The following is a 19,562-nucleotide window of genomic DNA, read 5'->3' as shown; positions in this document are numbered from 1 at the left end:
ATTTGACCAATAAGTACACTGCTTTAACCAAATGACATTGGGGAAAATGAAGATTTGCATATAGCTCTACCTGGCTCTCCGTCATGTTATATGACATCATAATGCAAGATAAAATACATAACATCACAATTTGGCGTACATTTGTGAGCCGTTGACCGGGGACCACAATGAATTCTAGAAGATATTTACCTGTAAAATGTAATAAACATAATATCTTACAGTATGCGCTCGTGAAAAATATCAAAATATTAACCACACTTGTGAAATATATTTGGTATTACTGAAGACCCTGTTAGATATCCTCTATATAATTAGTGAAGCATTCTGAGCTCATAGCAATTATTAGCACATATTTAGGTCCTTCAAAAAGGTCTGTATTATATAGAATTTAAAGGGACAATTGATATAAGCGTTTTTTTAATTCATTTGAAATAAAAATTAACGCCCTTCCAGAAAAAAAGAATGTGTACTTGATACAGGTAATTGTATACCATTTGGCCAATGTTCACTTAGCTCAGTTTAAAAAATTGATAAAGCCAACACCAAATACAGTGTTAAATAAAACAAACACAAAATAATATATTATACACAGGAATTCATGAAACTTATGCACTATTACCGAAAATAAGAGGTTTGTACATGCTGAAGTTGGTCACAATAATGTAGACTATCACAGCTAACGTTTTGTTGACACATTTTTTGGTTCCTTTATTAATATCAAATACTGTTTAGAAAACATTGACTGTTGGCAATATCTTGTTATATAAATCCATCATAAGAAATATCATATCTCAATTTCATGTCAGTTTGAACTTGGCTGCAGTGTTCTAGCTGATGAGCTGTATTTCTCTATAATTTATAATCTTATCTTTTCAGTTTAAATGGTCAATGGTTACCACTTTGTTATCCAGTTAAAGTTCAGTTAACACTACAGGTATCTGGTCATGATTAATGAACACTACAAGTATCTGGTCACAAATCAGTTAACACTACTGGTATCTGGTCACAAATACAGTTAACACTACAGGTATCTGGTCACAAACTACTGGTATCTGGTCACAAATACAGTTAACACTACAGGTATCTGGTCATGATTAATGAACACTACAAGTATCTGGTCACAAATCAGTTAACACTACAAGTATCTGGTCACAAATCAGTTAACACTACAGGTATCTGGTCACAAATCAGTTAACACTACAGGTATCTGGTCACAATTCAGTTAACACTACAGATATCTGGTCACAATTCAATTAACACTACAGGTATCTGGTCACAATTCAGTTAACACTAAAGGTATCTGGTCATGATTCAGTTAACACTACAGGTATCTGGTCACAAGTACAGTTAACACTACAGGTATCTGGTCATAATTCAGTTAACACTACAGGTATCTGGTCACAATTCAGTAAACACTACAGGTATCTGGTCACGATTCAATTAACACTACTGGTATCTGGTCACAATTCAGTTAACACTACTGGTATCTGGTCACCATTCATTTAACACTACAGGTATCTGGTCACAATTCAGTTAACACTAAAGGTGTCCAGTCACAAACTACTGGTATCTGGTCACCATTCAGTTAACACTACAGGTATCTGGTCACCATTCAGTTAACACTACAGGTATCTAGTCACAAACTACTGGTATCTGGTCACGATTCAGTGAACACTACTGGTATCTGGTCACAAACTACTGGTATCTGGTCACGATTCAGTTAACACTACAGGTATCTGGTCACAATTCAGTTAACACTACAGGTATCTGGTCACAATTCAGTTAACGCTACAGGTATCTGGTCACGATTCAGTTAACACTACAGGTATCTGGTCACAATTCAGTTAACACTAAAGGTATCTGGTCACAAACTACTGGTATCTGGTCACAAACTACTGGTATCTGGTCACAATTCAGTTAACACTACAGGTATCTGGTAACGATTCAGTTAACACTACAGGTATCTAGTCACAAACTACTGGTATCTGGTCTCGATTCAGTAAACACTACAGGTATCTGGTAACGATTCAGTTAACACTACAGGTATCTGGTCTCGATTCAGTTAACACTACAGGTATCTGGTAACGATTCAGTTAACACTACAGGTATCTGGTAACGATTCAGTTAACACTACAGGTATCTGGTCACAATTCAGTTAACACTACAGGTATCTGGTAACGATTCAGTTAACACTACATGTATCTGGTCACAATTCAGTTAACACTACAGGTATCTGGTAACGATTCAGTTAACACTACAGGTATCTGGTCACCATTCAGTTAACACTACATGTATCTGGTCACAATTCAGTTAACACTACAGGTATCTGGTAACGATTCAGTTAACACTACAGGTATCTGTCACGATTCAGGAGTAATATCACAACATAAACACTAATATATCTTTGTTTGAATATTACCGGTACATGGACTACAATCTGAATATAGAGGCATTTATGCCTGCGTTCAGAATATACTAAGTTATACTAGGTTATGACCTGGACTGTTTATTTTTACAGGAAAAGGCCGGTGGGACAACTGGGATTATATCATGTTTCTGGATATCCTGATGAAGGCACAGAAATCAGATGAATACCGGGTAAAGTGATCTTCTGGATCATGTTGTCTGATGGATTTTATTGGTTATTGTTAAATCCTGGATTACTGTGGGTTTAAACAAAGTTTCTAAATAGCGGCTTCCTTTGTATTTCTAGTGTTCTTGCCCACAATCCTATATGTCTGGCACATTTCTAGTAATACTAGAAGATGAATAGTTTTATATAGTCATAAATGAAATAACCATACATGAATTAATATGGGTATGCCATGAAAATAACTGGATATATTTTAGAAGTGCTATTATGTTTTTATGTACCATATAATGTGCTATGATCTTTAAAACTGACAGAAACTGACAAACTCTGGATAATAGATCATCAAAGATGTGTTCTGTGTTAGAATTGTGTGTATTTCATACAATAGCAAAAATTTACGGCCAATATAGTAAAATTTCTAGGACAGGTTGGAAAGATTAAACATCTTCAATCTGAAATAACGTACTGTTAAGATTTAAGAATCCGAAAAACATGAGAAATCTGGGATGATTTACTTACAATATTGTTGGCCTTGGGAGTAAAAGCTATGGTAGCCATGTTTGTACCTGTAATCCAAATTACACATTACTAAATACAGATGTATGTTGTTGACTTCCTGATTACATTCTCAAGTTACATTACAATTGTGGGTCTGGTTTCTAATTACTGGCAACACTATTAAAATGCTTGTTAATTGTATTTCATTTCGACGGATCATTACTGGACAATGTATCTGAAGCGATGCGTTTCATATAGACAACATTTTGTGGCAGCTAGGAGACATGTTTTGTTCTGTCTTAAGTTTTAGCTCACAGAGATGAAGTCCCGGAGAGCTATTGCTATACCCCTGTCAGCCACAGTGTCTGTACAATTCTATCTTAAATCTTTTATAAAACAGTGTTGTGTTATTTCTAATGAGGATACAGCTTTGGTGTTTCACTTGTATTCTTTGTGACAAGGCCTTTCCATTGGTACTACATTTGCAGATCTGCTGATCTTGACTGACTTTTGAACTACTATTAAGTAACTACATTGTAATTCTGAATTTCTACTCTTCGGGCCAGCTGTTTTTTTTCTGACAACTCTTGTTTTAAGTAGGATTGTTATACTGAATTTGATTTTGACAATTTGTAGTAATCAGAACTTGAAAGACAATCTTTTTTTTCTATTTCAGAGGCAGCTGTCAAAATTTGATTTTGAATTTTGGGCTTGGCCAATTGACTACAGTGTTGGGTTAGTATTATTGAAGATATATACAACTTTATAATAAAGCCTTATTGTATTGATTAACGCCTAATTTTGAATTGTTCATTCTCTACACAATTTATTTTCTTTGTTCTACACTGCTATCATGCAGGCAGTGCCCACCAACTGTACAGTGTATGAATTAATTGTTATACATGTTTGTTACTGATGAACTGTAAAGCTCAAGGTCAATAAACAAATTGAAAATTTAAATAACTGTTCTGTTAGGTTAGCTGGATCATTTCACTAGATATCTGTAGAAATTATTGTGCAAATACCCAAAAAGTAAAAAACAAAAATGGCCCACACATTTCACAGATTTTTTTTTCTTTTGTGATTTCTGGAAAAACTTTTTCTAATCTTAAATGTTATAGTAAAATAACATGCTGTAAATCTTATATTTAAAAAAAACATGGCCATGACAGAGAAAGTCTGCACCAAACACCAGTAGGCCTATAGTGTAATAAACAGAAATATACAATCATACATGGAGGACTTCTAAATCTATTGGATTAATGTGAAACCTTTCAATAAAAAAATGTCTGCAGTGACAGTTCTCTGTCAGTTTTAAAACCTGATTAATACTTTCATGGCGACTAACTTGTGTGAGCTACTGTCGTAATTGTTGATTCATTATTTGAAATGTTACTATACACCATACCACAGGGTATACAATTGACGAGGGTATGAGGAATTTATGTTTCCAAGATATAAGGACTGAAAGAGATAACCACAGCTAGGAACATTTGACGAATGTGTCAGGCCACTTCTTTACTCCTGTACATGGCCACTGCTCGGCTTATCTCAGAATATGATGTATTGCATGACACAGTACAAATATTTACAGTGTTACTATCAGTTTTCAAATTGTAGAGTATTAATGCTGATGATCATTACTGATCAGAGAACATGGTGACATTACTTTGACAAATATTTAGTTTTTAACTCAATTTCACTTTTCAGAGCATCAACAAGGAACAAAGACACTGCAGGGAGATCACAGCCACCAGCCACTGGGTCCATCACACAGGTTCCACTGTCTGCACTGAGGTAAGAGGGTCTTACTACCCACAGGGAGTTATTACAGGGGCAGGACTTGTCCCCTCGTTCTGATGAGTGAAGATCAAGACACAACTTCTATCAGATGAGTGGAATAAAATTTATATAGATCATTCAGTGCAACATATCTTTTGTCAGTTTTCAATCAGTAAACGTGGAAATTTACGTGAGGGGGAAATTAACGCTAATTAAGCGGAGTCCTTTTGATCACGAAAATTCCCCCACATACATATTATTTTGATATCAATTTGCATAATCTTGAACTACAAACGAAGGTGGATCGATTGCGAAAATTACCCCAAAGCGTAAAGTTTACATATCAAAATCGCGAGATTAACCCCCTGCAAAAATAACCATGTTTACAGTAGTATGTTTTTCATAGTAATATACACCACATGAGGATGTGCTTTATTGGGATAAAGACTATATATATGAGGGTAATATTGATGTGTTATATTTCCAGTTACATGTGTGCCCACACCTTTGGTCGTCGTATGATGTACCCCGGCTCGACAGCTCTCATCAACACTCTCCTAGGTATGTCACTGCCCATTGTTATATGGTGAATTATATATATATAATAGTACATTTATAACAAGATTTGTAGATCAGGTATATTACAGCTAGCATACAATGGATTTCAATGTAAATTATCATAATACAATTGTAGCAATTTGTCTTCTTAAGATATTACCATAAAGTAAGAAATCTTCAGCCTTAAAATGGACTATTTTCAAGAGCCAGATTTCTACAAAAAAAAGAGTTTACTCTGAATATCAAAACATATCTTTATTTACAATTGTACCTGTCAGATTGATTGTGTAGTTGGTTTAAATCCAGATGATGAATTTGATTACCTTAGAGTCTTTTTATTTACAATTGTACCTGTCAGATTGGTAGTAGTGTCGTTGGTTTAAATCCAGATGATGAATTTTATTGCCTTAGAGCCTCTTTATTTACAATATTGTACCTGTCAGATTGGTAGAAGTGTCGTCGGTTTAAATCCAGACGATGAATTTGATTACCTTAGAGCCTCTTTATTTCAGTTACAGATTACATATAATGAACAAAGAGTGATGAGCTCTTTTATCTTCTCACCATTTCATGTTTGCTTATTTCAAGAAAACATGCTGATCCAGGAAAGAGGAAGGCTGGTGGACGAGGTAACTGTTTCAATTATATCTGCCAATATTTCTTTCATCTCAGATTCAATTATATCTGCCAATATTTCTTTCATCTCAAATTCAATTATATCTGCCAATATTTCCTTCTTCTTAACTTTGTCTGCCAATATTTCCTTCATCTCAATTATATCTGCCAATATTTCCTTCTTCTTAACTTTGTCTGCCAATATTTCCTTCATCTCAATTATATCTGCCAATATTTCCTTCTTCTTAACTTTGTCTGCCAATATTTCCTTTGTCTCAATTATATCTGCCAATATTTCCTTCCTCTCAATTATTTCTCCCAATATCTGGCTAGTGTAATGTTTGCGCTAGAATATCTATCACCATGAAATAAAGGCAAGTCGCTTACAAACAACTTTAACCCCCTTTGCTAACAGACTTGAATTATTGTTTGTTTTCTTTTAGGACCATACTTTGATGATGGTAATTGATACAGAGTCTGGTCAGACGCAAAATCACACGTGTTTTTCATTTACCATGTGTATCGTTGATCAGTGATAGCAAGATGAAATCCGATATTTTCTGTTAGAAAACTATCAAAATTAGCACATCTGTTGGTCGTAGTGGTCAATCATGATGTTTACAATGACTGTACAGTCCATGACAGAGACAATATACAAAATCTAGAATGATCGTGATAAGATTTACTGCAGTCTCCTAACATGAACATCTTCTTTATTGGTGAGACCTCCGTCAAAAATGACGATTACGGTCATCTTCCGTTCTCATGATTTCATGTATACACTTGCACACTTGGAATATTTTTATATCTAAATGGTCCAACATAAGGGATCCCACAGGACATTTCATGGTGATTTTTACAACTGATGTGTTCCCTCAGAGTGGATCAAGCTTTCTAATTTTAAGAAAATCCAAACTGATAAATGATTAACTTGCTTGTTTTAATCTTTAGCTACATTTAATTATAATATACCCTTTTCAAATGCTGTTATGTAATATGCATAAAGCTGTGAAACTTTTTGTGTTGCATAAAAAAAAAATAGAATTTTTTTTTTTCATATCATCAGAATCTGAATGTATTCTTATTGCATTTTTTACCTTATACAACTTTTTGTTGTTTGCATATACAATATGATTAATATCCAAAATAAATTAGTTAATTGCTTAAAAATTGAGTAAAAATGTCGATATTCATGTTGCGCACAAATCTCCCTTATTTTAGGCAAAACTCCCTTAAAATAATCATCAATCTCCCTTATTGGTCTCCCAAAAATATGGCATGTATGTATTTCCTTCTTCTTAACTTTGTCTGCCAATATTTCCTTTGTCTCAATTATATATGCCAATATTTCCTTTATCTCAATTTATTTCTCCCAATATTTCCTTCCTCTCAATTATATCCGCCAATATTTCCTTTGTCTCAATTTATATATGCCAATATTTCTTTCTTCTCAACTATGTCTGCCAATATTTCCTTCTTCTCAAAGTGGAATAGTCTGGATTCAGTGATGAATTTCAGCTTTATTTAAATGTTTAGTATATTGTTTTGCCTGGTTACTGAAGCCTAGGGTTCACCAGGATTGATCATTGGTTGAAGGAAAATACTGGTAGAGTCTTTTTGCTTCGAACTTTAAATTGAAATTTTTTTTAATGGACATTGAAAGAAACTTTTAAACATTAAGTTTTCAAAACTCATTAGTCAACTACCAAGACCATTTTGGCAGTTGATAAGCAGTAAAACAAAGATTTTTGTGTTCCAACAGTTCATGCGAATGGTAGTCTGTCCTGCTATAGGACCTTGATTTACTGGATAAGAAAACAATTCTAAAACGTTTGTGTGACAGAATTCATCACATTTATACTTGATGAATTATTTTGAAGTTGTAGTCCGTGATTAACTTGTAACCTGTGTGTTTAGTGTAAAGGTAGGAGATGTAAGGTTGAGACGGAGGACAAGAATGAGATAGACACCATGTTTATAGACCGCAGACCACAGGGACAGACAATGGTACAGAAGGGACATACACTGGTAAGGAATACGATGATCATCCTCATATAAATGTCAAGTCTAACTATGTTACTGAAAATATCAGGCAATATTACAAAGGGAAAAGGATGTTACCAAATACCTCAAAGGTCTTCAAAGACAAGACAGCAATTTTGATTGGATGAAATTATTATACAGTTTAAACACTCAAAACAAAATTTCACTTATTTAGATAAGTAGTCATTTTACTTAAAATCAGTATGTTTTCAAGTAATTGATTTATTCACTGGGTAAGTAATTGCAAGTAATTTGATTTTAAGTAATTTTCAAATAAGTATGGGTAAAAGAAATACTTGTTTGAATTACTAATAATAGGTAAATAAGATAGACATTAGGTATTTGTTTTACTTAATTCTTGATAATTAAGTTGCATGGTAAGTAATATTTTTCAGGTTTTACGTAATTCATAACAGTACAACTATTCATATATCTGTTGTTCAGTAATGTAGTACAGGCAGGTTTTGTTTTACCTAGGTGATAACATGTGAAGGGAATTCAGGGTTCTACGAGATCGGCTGTACTAAGACACCACTTGATGCTGGCTACTCCGTCCTCGGCTGGAACCATCCGGGCTTTGCTGGCAGTTCTGTAGGTTTTATCTGTGCCTGGTATAGTGTGATGACTTCTTGTTGATTGAACAATCTGAAAAGTACTCTGCATTTTAGCAAGTTTACTTATGTAGTTACCTAGTACACAGTCATCTACATGATTTTAGAGGGTATGTTTAGACTGTAGGTAAGATTATCTACATAATTTTAGAGGGTATGTTCAGACTGTAGGTAAGAATATCTACATGATTTTAGAGGGTATGTTTAGACTGTAGGTAAGAATATCTACATGATTTTAGAGGGTATGTTCAGACTGTAGGTAAGAATATCTACATGATTTTAGAGGGTATGTTCAGACTGTAGGTAAGAATATCTACATGATTTTAGAGAGCATGTTCAGACTGTAGGTAAGAATATCTACATGATTTTAGAGGGTATGTTCAGACTGTAGGTAAGAATATCTACATGATTTTAGAGGGTATGTTTAGACTGTAGGTAAGAATATCTACATGATTTTAGAGGGTATGTTTAGACTGTAGGTAAGATTATCTATATGATTTTAGAGGGTATGTTCAGACTGTAGGTAAGAATATCTACATGATTTTAGAGGGTATGTTCAGACTGTAGGTAAGAATATCTACATGATTTACTGTAGGTAAGAATATCTACATGATTTTAGAGGGTATGTTCAGACTGTAGGTAAGAATATCTACATGATTTTAGAGGGTATGTTTAGACTGTATAGGTAAGAATATCTACATGATTTTAGAGGGTATGTTCAGACTGTAGGTAAGAATATCTACATGATTTTAGAGGGTATGTTCAGACTGTAGGTAAGAATATCTACATGATTTTAGAGGGTATGTTTAGACTGTAGGTAAGAATATCTACATGATTTTAGAGGGTATGTTCAGACTGTAGGTAAGAATATCTACATGATTTTAGAGGGTATGTTCAGACTGTAGGTAAGAATATCTACATGATTTTAGAGGGTATGTTCAGACTGTAGGTAAGAATATCTACATGATTTTAGAGGGTATGTTTAGACTGTAGGTAAGAATATCTACATGATTTTAGAGGGTATGTTCAGACTGTAGGTAAGAATATCTACATGATTTTAGAGGGTATGTTCAGACTGTAGGTAAGAATATCTACATGATTTTAGAGGGTATGTTCAGACTGTAGGTAAGAATATCTACATGATTTTAGAGGGTATGTTCAGACTGTAGGTAAGAATATCTACATGATTTTAGAGGGTATGTTCAGACTGTAGGTAAGAATATCTACATGATTTTAGAGGGTATGTTCAGACTGTAGGTAAGAATATCTACATGATTTTAGAGGGTCTGTTCAGACTGTAGGTAAGATTATAAATTCTGAAAAAAAATCTTTAGATTTTAAACAGTCCAACGTACATCCTATATTATGGAGGCACTTTGGTCTGGTGATAGGATGTAGGGCTACATGACCAAATGGGTCGTTAGTTTCAGTCCCGACACGGACGCTGTGTTGTGTCCTTGAACAAGATACTTTACTCCATTGTGTTCAAGTCCACTCAGTTGTAAATGAGTATGTAGTAGGGCAGTGTAAGAAATGTTACATGTAAGCTGTAAGGGACGAAATGGTAGCTCCTGGCTGTATGCTCCCTAGGGAGTTGAGAAAGACATAGGTAGCTAAATGCCAAATAAACACTAAAAATAGTTTGTGAACCACTTTGAGATGGCTATGTTGCTGTAGTACAGCAGTGTATTACAACTTCAAATTATTATTGTTATCAAATTGGCAAACCTACTACCAAACAAGCTATTACTGCAATTAATAGTCTGTAGTGTAGAACATAATTAACGATGTTATGTGCTGCCAACTTATAAATGAATTTAAATGATAATAAATAACCAACAGACTGAGTGTAACCTATTATTTATACACCATAACAGGGCTCCCCTACTCCTGAGCAAGACCAATGTGCTATGGACGCCGTCATGCAGTATGCCATTAACAAGTTAAACTTCCCCCCTGAAAACATCTGGCTGTTTGCCTGGTCCATCGGTGGCTATCCAGCCTCCTGGGCAGCCAAGACCTATCCTACCATCAAATGTGTGGTGAGTATCTGTACATACACCGTTGTTTACAGATATTGAAATCTCGGAGATTAAAAATGTTTGACTACGTGGTTTCTAGATATTGAAAATTAATCTGGTGAATTAAATTGAAAACGTGTCGGTTGTGAAATCAGTGAACAAGATTATTTTAATAAATTTAAATCAGTAAGCTATGTTTTAAGTAAAATATCAAATGAGAATATCTGCTTATGTTAAATCTGTGAGGTATGAGTTCAGAAAATAAGAATATATGCTGACGTTAGATCTGAGCAAAGAATTCAGTATTTTTGAATATCTGGTGATGTTTAAATCTGTGAGCAAAGAATTCAGTATTTTTGAATATCTGGTGATGTTTGAATCTGTGAGCTGTGAGTTCAGTGATTATTAATATCTGGTGATGTTTAAATCTGTGATCTATGACTTCAGTATTTTTTAATATCTGGTGATGTTTAAACTCTGAATTAATGTTTTAGACACTGGATGCCACATTTGATCATGTTGAGCCGTTAGCTATTGCCAGGATGCCTCAGTTTGCCAGTAAGTACAGAATATCTACAATAATAAGAAACTAATGATTAAGATTTTTTATTTGCATCCAATAATGCTTTCCTATGGATTTTAAGTAAAGGAGATTCCTTATCTTGAAGAATATTGATGAAACATAGGCCAGAAAACCTATCAAGTAATCTTAGAAATAGAAAAAAAAACACTGCATATTTATTTCAATAGTTTAAAGGTAATATTTAACTTGAGCTAGGTGAGATCCTCACCTCTACAATTGTATAATCATATCCTAATCAGTGATTGGTGGTATGTATTATCGTATCCTATTCAGTGATTGGTGGTATGTATTATCGTATCCTAATCAGTGATTGGTTGTATGTATTATCGTATCCTAATCAGTGATTGGTGGTATGTATTATCGTATCCTAATCAGTGATTGGTGGTATGTATTATTGTATCCTATTCAGTGATTGGTGGTATATGTATTATCGTATCCTAATCAGTGATTGGTGGTATGTATTATCGTATCCTATTCAGTGATTGGTGGTATATGTATTATCGTATCCTAATCAGTGATTGGTGGTATGTATTATCGTGTCCTATTCAGTGATTGGTGGTATGTATTATCGTATCCTAATCAGTGATTGGTGGTATGTATTATCGTATCCTAATCAGTGATTGGTGGTATGTATTATCGTGTCCTATTCAGTGATTGGTGGTATGTATTATCGTATCCTAATCAGTGATTGGTGGTATGTATTATCGTATCCTAATCAGTGATTGGTGATATGTGATATCGTGATATGTATTATCGTATCCTATTCAGTGATTGGTGGTATGTATTATCGTATCCTATTCAGTGATTGGTGGTATGTGATATCGTATCCTAGTCAGTGATTGGTGGTATGTATTATTGTATCCTAATCAGTGATTGGTGATATGTGATATCGTGATATGTATTATCGTATCCTAGTCAGTGGTTGGTGTTATGTATTATCGTATCCTAATCAGTGATTGGTGATATGTAATATCGTGATATGTATTATCGTATCCTAATCAGTGATTGGTGGGATGTATTATCGTATCCTATTCAGTGATTGGTGGTATTATTTCATTGTTTCAGGAGGACTGGTTTCCCATACTATAAAAACCTACCTGAATCTGAATAATCTAGAACAGATTAAAGAGTAAGTTGTCTGTGTTTTTCTTTATACTGCTAACATGTTGTGTATTAGCTTTTGTTTGTCTTTGTGGTTGCTATGGAGCCATGAATATAAATAACGAATATTGTTATATGTATTATTGTTATATTATTGTTACATGGACTAATCACAAAAGTGGTAATAAACCTGCCTTTCACCAAGTCAGCTACGGTTCGATTCCCGATCGGACATGTAAAGGTATGGGGTCACCTGCCTGACAATGCGGGTTTTCCCCGGTACTACGGTTTCCTCCCGCTGTAAGACCCCTTGTGTGCTTCAATCCAGGCTAACAAGTGTGATTAATATATGTTGGTACAACTTGTTTTGTAATTGTTGTAAAATAAATAAAGTTAACAATTACAAAGTTTTTTCATACTTAGTGCATAGTTTCACTACAAATTGACCTAAGTAACTTTGATAATTTATTCATACTTGCTCTTTAAAAATTGTACAAAGGATTGGAAAAGCTGAATGTTGGTAGCTCTTTAGAGTTAAGAAGGTCCAGATAGATACAGTAAGGCATGGAGACAGTGATCTTGTGGTAGGATGCAGGACTAAGTTACCAAAGGGTCGCTATTTGAGTTATGCTGTGTTGTATCCTTGAACAAGATACTCCATTCCGTCATGTTCCAGTCGACTCAGCTGTAAATTAATCTATGGTTGGGCAGCACAAGAAACGCATGTAAGCTGTTAGTGCTGAAATGGCAGCTCCAGGTGTATACGACCAGGAGGGTTATGAAAGAAATTGTCTGGTTGCAAAAGGCCCAATAACGACAAATTTAGATGGCAGTATTGCTGTAGTAATGCAGTATGTAAGAGCTCCAAATTATTCTAGTAATTAATTGTAAATACCAAATAATGGATTTAACGGCCTCAATCAGTAACTATTCTTTCCCCTCTTGAACTTGTCAGGTTGGCTTAGGGACCAATAGTGTAGGAAAATATACACTGTAAGTAACATTGTATTACATGGTATGGTTACATTGTATTGTTACATTGTATTTTTACATCATTACATTGTATTGTTACTTTCATATTTGTTACATTGTATTGTTACATTAATTTTTGTTACATTGTATTGTTTGTATTCCTTAGGTTTCCAGGTCCAGTTCAGTTTATTAGAAGAACGCAGGACGAAATGATTACAACCCGTCCACTAAACATAGGGTAAGAAATAATCCGGATTTAAGGATTACAAGCCGTCCACTAAATATAGGGTAAGTAATAATCCGGAATGAAGGATTACAACCCGTCCACTAAATATAGGGTAAGTAATAATCCGGAATTAAGGATTACAACCCGTCCACGAAATATAGGGTAAGTAATAATCCGGAATTAAGGATTACAACCCGTCCACTAAATATATAGGGGGAATTAAGGATTACAACCCGTCCACTATATATATGGTAAGTTATAATACAGAATAAATGATTACGACCCGTCCACTAAATATAGGGTAAGTTATAATCCGGAATTAATTATTACAGCCAGTCTACTTGATATAGGATCAGTTATAATTCAGTATTCAGAATTACAACATCGGTATGGTAAGTTATAATTTGGATCATGCATCCACTATCATCGTAATGAGGTTTTTGACAAAAAGCAGAAAAGCAGTAATAATTTGTATGGAAATTATGTTCCTGGCCAAACTCACTTCATTCATTGCTGTTTTAGATTTATGAATCTGGTTTCAAATATTTGAAATGAGAATTCTGTGATTAGGATTTCCAATATCCATTACATCCAGCTAATTGGGCCTCTTGTCTATTATTTACAGAGAAATAGAATTGTTCCTCTGAAAACTTTTCATTTCAATCCGAAACATCCATACCGAGTATTATTTTGTTTTCAGGGAGACGCCTATGATGTCACTGCCCAGTAACAGAGGAAATGACTTATTGATAGGATTTCTAAAGCATAGGTAATTAATACAGTCAAATCTGTGATGGAGTCGAGCCCACATCAGATGACACACAAAGCTATAACATCAAATCTGAGTGTAAAGTGTCTGCTTAGTGGACCTGTTCATAGGTTGTTACCATCACTATTGACGTTGCTGCTGTGATTGAGTCAAGCCCATATCAGATGACACACAAAGCTTTAACAAGACTAGAACACTGCTCTACCACCTAAGGTCTATACAAAAACATATTAGCACATTAAAAAACCACAACAGAGCAAGTATATATAAGACAAATGCTGTGTTACTACACTAACTCAGTCATAGACATGTTACATAACTCCATTGGCTAACATTTTAATCAAGACACATACTATTCTCTTCTACAGAATAAAACACCAACAAGTTACAATAGACACCACATTCTTATTTCTGGTGACTCCAGATCCATACACACCCATTCTTCAGTCCAGGTACTTCAGCTCTATCAAAAGTGGTGTTTGCTAAAAGCAGAAGAGTTATACAAAGGTGTGAGAATTGAGCATAAAATATTCAGGTTTTTGTTATTTCATTAATGGTATAAGATGAAAACTATGAGGTGTTCGACTAATGCAGGATTATGTAGGAGATATGTGCCTTGAAACCCTCAAGTGTTGTGATTTGTACTGCTGAAAATGACAGGAAATTCAGTAACGTACTGGAAACACAAATAATTTGTTATTATCCTAGCCAGGTGTTGTATGTTAAGTTTAATTACCTGTCTTTATTTACATCATTTTGTTTACTGTTCAGGTACCCAAATATTGTAGATGAAACAACCGTACGAACCCTGGAAAGGTGGTTAGCAGAAAAGACTGAGGGACAATGTGAGTATCTATTAGCATAAATAATGGACTCGGGCTTGAAGCCTCTATATCCATATCAATATCAATACATAGTATAATATAAATATTTCCTGTGTAATTAATGGCTTTATATTAGTTCCTGTACATTCATGAATAAAAACGGTTATTTTTCCAATGATCATCTAACATTATTTCAAATTTTATGTATCATCATAAATGATCCTCGAAAAGTATATTACTGTCGACTACTTACCAGTAAGTTAATAAAGACATGACCAATAGCATCTATAGCATGTATTTCTGTACTTTGTAAACCAACAGAGGGTATCAATACTGGGGTATAAAACTCGGGAAATGACAGTCTGGTGAACTCCTTAGCATCAAGTACTACATGTCTCTAACATATACAGGGTGCTTCCATACTTTCTATTAAAGCCTAGTGGGTTTTTTTTTTTTTTTAGTTTATTTTGGAATTTGCTTAAAACTTACTTTAATGACAAAGCGGTACAACATAATTATGTGAATTTCTTGTAAACCAGGTAATTGGTAATTTGTATTGATTATAGGGTAAACAAGAGATCCCAGAGGGATCTTGGCGCCCACCATTGAATGATCTTTATAGGTTCCATGTCAGATTGATCTTTTCTCTACTTTTCCCTTCCTCTAAGTCTTACTTATCTGTGTAAATTCAGAAACGGCCCTCTAGTACTTTTCAAGCAAGGGGAACCTATATATAAAATTTAAGATTTAGCGATAACGGCTGTCTGTCGGCCATGTTGTTTTCGGATTGGTCCCAAAATGCAACACCAGGGACCAAGGGGAACATACATATGAAATTTGAGAAAGATCCCTTCAGTACCTTCTGTAAAATAGCGATAACAAACTTCAATTGTCAAAATACAAGATGGCTGCCTGTCGGCCAGGTTGTTTTCTGACTAGTCTCAAAATCCAATATGCATAACTAGGCACAGAGGGCAACCTAAAAATGAAATTTAAGAAAGATCCTTTCAGCAATTTCTGACAAATAGCGATAACAAACTTCAATTGTCAAAATCCAAGATGACTGCCTGTCGGCCATGTTGTTTTCCTATTGGTCCCAAGATGCAATATGAAGAACTACAGACCAAGGGGAACTTACAAAAAAGTTTGAGAAAGATCCCTTCAGTACTTTCTGAAAAATAGCGATAACAAACTTCAATTGTCAAAATCCAAGATGGCTGCCTGTCGGCCATGTTGTTTATCCGATTGGTCTCAAAATGCAATATGCATAACTAGGCACTCAGGGGAACCTACATATGAAATTTGAGAAAGATCCCTTAAGCACTTTCTGAGAAATAGCGATAACAAACTTCAATTGTCAAAATCCAAGATGGCTGCCTGTCGGCCATGTTGTATTCCGATTGGTCTCAAAATCCAATATGCATAACTAGGCACCAAGGGGAACCTATATATAAAATTGGAGAAAGATCCCTTAAGCACTTTCTTAGAAATAGCGATAACAAGTTTCAATTGTCAAAATCTAAGATGGCTGCCTGTCGGCCATGTTGTTTTCCGATTAGTCTCAAAATGCAATATGCAGAACCAGGCACCGAGGGGAACCTACATACGAAATTTGAGAAAGATCCCTTCAGTACTTTCTGAGAAATAGCGATAACAAACTTCAATTGTCAAAATCCAAGATGGCTGCCTGTCGGCCATGTTGTATTCCGATTGGTCTCAAAATGCAATATGCATAACTAGGCACCAAGGGGAACCTATATATAAAATTTGAGAAAGATCCCTTCAGTACTTTCTGAGAAATAGCGATAACAAACTTCAATTGTCAAAATCCAAGATGGCTGCCTGTCGGCCATGTTGTTTTCCGATTGGTCTCAAAATGCACTATGCATAACTAGGCACCGAGGGGAGCATACATATGAAATTTCAGAAAGATCCCTTCATTAGTTTCTGAGAAATAGCGATAACAAACTTCAATTGTCAAAATCCAAGATGGCTGCCTGTCGGCCATGTTGTATTCCGATTGGTCTCAAAATGCAATATGCATAACTAGGCACTGAGGGGAACCTATATATAAAATTTGAGAAAGATCCCTTCAGTACTTTCTGAGAAATAGCGATAACAAACTTCAATTGTCAAAATCCAAGATGGCTGCCTGTCGGCCATGTTGTTTTCCGATTGGTCTCAAAATGCAATATGCATAACTAGGCACCGAGGGGAGCATACATATGAAATTTCAGAAAGATCCCTTCATTAGTTTCTGAGAAATAGCGATAACAAACTTCAATTGTCAAAATCCAAGATGGCTGCCTGTCGGCCATGTTGTTTTCCGATAGGTCTCAAAATGCAATATGCATAACTAGGCACTGAGGGGAACCTATATATAAAATTTGAGAAAGATCCCTTCAGTACTTTCTGAGAAATAGCGATAACAAACTTCAATTGTCAAAATCCAAGATGGCTGCCTGTCGGCCATGTTGTTTTCCGATAGGTCTTAAAATGCAATATGCATAACTAGGCACCAAGGGGAACCTATATATGAAATTTGAGAAAGATCCCTTCTGTACTTTCTGAGAAAAAGCGATAACAAGAATTGTTTACGGACGGAGGGACGGACGGACGGACCACGGACCACGGACGCAGGGCGATTTGAATAGCCCACCATCTGATGATGGTGGACTAAAAATTGAGGAGGTCAGGAATATATATGTCACATGATTAAATAATGTTTCACACAAGTTGCAGAGGTGGTACCCTATAATATTTGTCTGTTGTAGATGTACTGTATACTGAACATGGTGTGAATGACAAGGAATGCACTCTCAAACTTAAACATCACATGGACTTTGTCTCCAATACATTCCCGTCTGATATCGGTAAGTCTCGAACATCACATGGACTTTGTCTCCAATACATTCCCGTCTGATATCGGTAAGTCTCAAACATCACATGGACTTTGTCTCCAATACATTCCCGTCTATTATCGGTAAGTCTCAACCTCAAACATCACATGGACTTTGTCTCCGATACATTCCCGTCTGATATCAGTAAGTCTCAAACATCACATGGACTTTGTCTCTAATACATTCCCGTCTGATATCGGTAAGTCTCGAACATCACATGGACTTTGTCTCCAATACATTCCCGTCTGATATCGGTAAGTCTCAACCTCAAACATCACATGGACTTTGTCTCCGATACATTCCCGTCTGATATCAGTAAGTCTCGAACATCACATGGACTTTGTCTCTAATACATTCCCGTCTGATATCGGTAAGTCTCAAACATCACATGGACTTACATTCCCGTCTGATACCGGTAAGTCTCGAACATCACATGGACTTTGTCTCCAATACATTCCCGTCTGATATCGGTAAGTCTCAACCTCAAACATCACATGGACTTACATTCCCGTCTGATATCGGTAAGTCTCAACCTCAAACATCACATGGACTTACATTCCCATCTGATATCGGTAAGTCTCAAACATCACATGGACTTTTGTCTCCAATACATACCCATCTGATATCGGTAAGTCTCAAACATCACATGGACTTTGTCTCCAATACATTCCCGTCTGATATCGGTAAGTCTCAAACTTAAACATCACATGGACTTTGTCTCCAATACATTCCCGTCTGATATCGGTAAGTCTCAACCTCAAACATCACATGGACTTTGTCTCCAATACATTCCCATCTGATATCGGTAAGTCTCAAACATCACATGGACTTTGTCTCCAATACATTCCCGTCTGATATCGGTAAGTCTCAAACTTAAACATCACATGGACTTTGTCTCCAATACACTCCCGTCTGATATCGGTAAGTCTCAAACATCACATGGACTTTGTCTCCAATACATTCCCGTCTGATATCGGTAAGTCTCAAACTTAAACATCACATGGACTTTGTCTCCAATACATTCCCGTCTGATATCGGTAAGTCTCAACCTCAAACATCACATGGACTTTGTCTCCAATACATTCCCATCTGATATCGGTAAGTCTCAAACATCACATGGACTTTGTCTCCAATACATTCCCGTCTGATATCGGTAAGTCTCAAACTTAAACATCACATGGACTTTGTCTCCAATACACTCCCGTCTGATATCGGTAAGTCTCAAACATCACATGGACTTTGTCTCCAATACATTCCCGTCTGATATCGGTAAGTCTCAACCTCAAACATCACATGGACTTTGTCTCCAATACATTCCCGTCTGATATCGGTAAGTCTCAAACATCACATGGACTTTGTCTCCAATACATTCCCGTCTGATATCGGTAAGTCGCAAACTTAAACATCACATGGACTTACATTCCCGTCTGATATCGGTAAGTCTCGAACATCACATGGACTTTGTC

General features: G+C 35.5%; 1 protein-coding gene across 1 annotated transcript in view; it reads left to right on the top strand.

Annotated features, from left to right (window-relative positions):
* The window catches only part of LOC117318938 (phosphatidylserine lipase ABHD16A-like), a 29,774-nt gene that overhangs the window by 5,666 nt on the left and 4,546 nt on the right, over positions 1 to 19,562 (top strand). Inside the window, exons 5-18 of the mRNA XM_033873869.1 lie at positions 2,519 to 2,598; positions 3,768 to 3,826; positions 4,802 to 4,888; positions 5,361 to 5,434; positions 6,020 to 6,060; positions 7,964 to 8,074; positions 8,567 to 8,680; positions 10,578 to 10,742; positions 11,216 to 11,279; positions 12,370 to 12,433; positions 13,544 to 13,615; positions 14,304 to 14,372; positions 15,144 to 15,217; positions 17,971 to 18,069. Of these exons, the coding sequence (XP_033729760.1) occupies positions 2,519 to 2,598; positions 3,768 to 3,826; positions 4,802 to 4,888; positions 5,361 to 5,434; positions 6,020 to 6,060; positions 7,964 to 8,074; positions 8,567 to 8,680; positions 10,578 to 10,742; positions 11,216 to 11,279; positions 12,370 to 12,433; positions 13,544 to 13,615; positions 14,304 to 14,372; positions 15,144 to 15,217; positions 17,971 to 18,069 (1,173 nt within the window). The remainder of the gene's footprint in view (positions 1 to 2,518; positions 2,599 to 3,767; positions 3,827 to 4,801; positions 4,889 to 5,360; positions 5,435 to 6,019; positions 6,061 to 7,963; positions 8,075 to 8,566; positions 8,681 to 10,577; positions 10,743 to 11,215; positions 11,280 to 12,369; positions 12,434 to 13,543; positions 13,616 to 14,303; positions 14,373 to 15,143; positions 15,218 to 17,970; positions 18,070 to 19,562) is intronic.

Source organism: Pecten maximus, chromosome 2 (assembly GCF_902652985.1).
Source record: "Pecten maximus chromosome 2, xPecMax1.1, whole genome shotgun sequence".
NCBI classification, from domain to species: Eukaryota; Metazoa; Mollusca; class Bivalvia; order Pectinida; family Pectinidae; genus Pecten; species Pecten maximus.
Note: the sequence above shows the minus strand (reverse complement) of the source record. Positions and strands in the feature narration are given on the sequence as shown.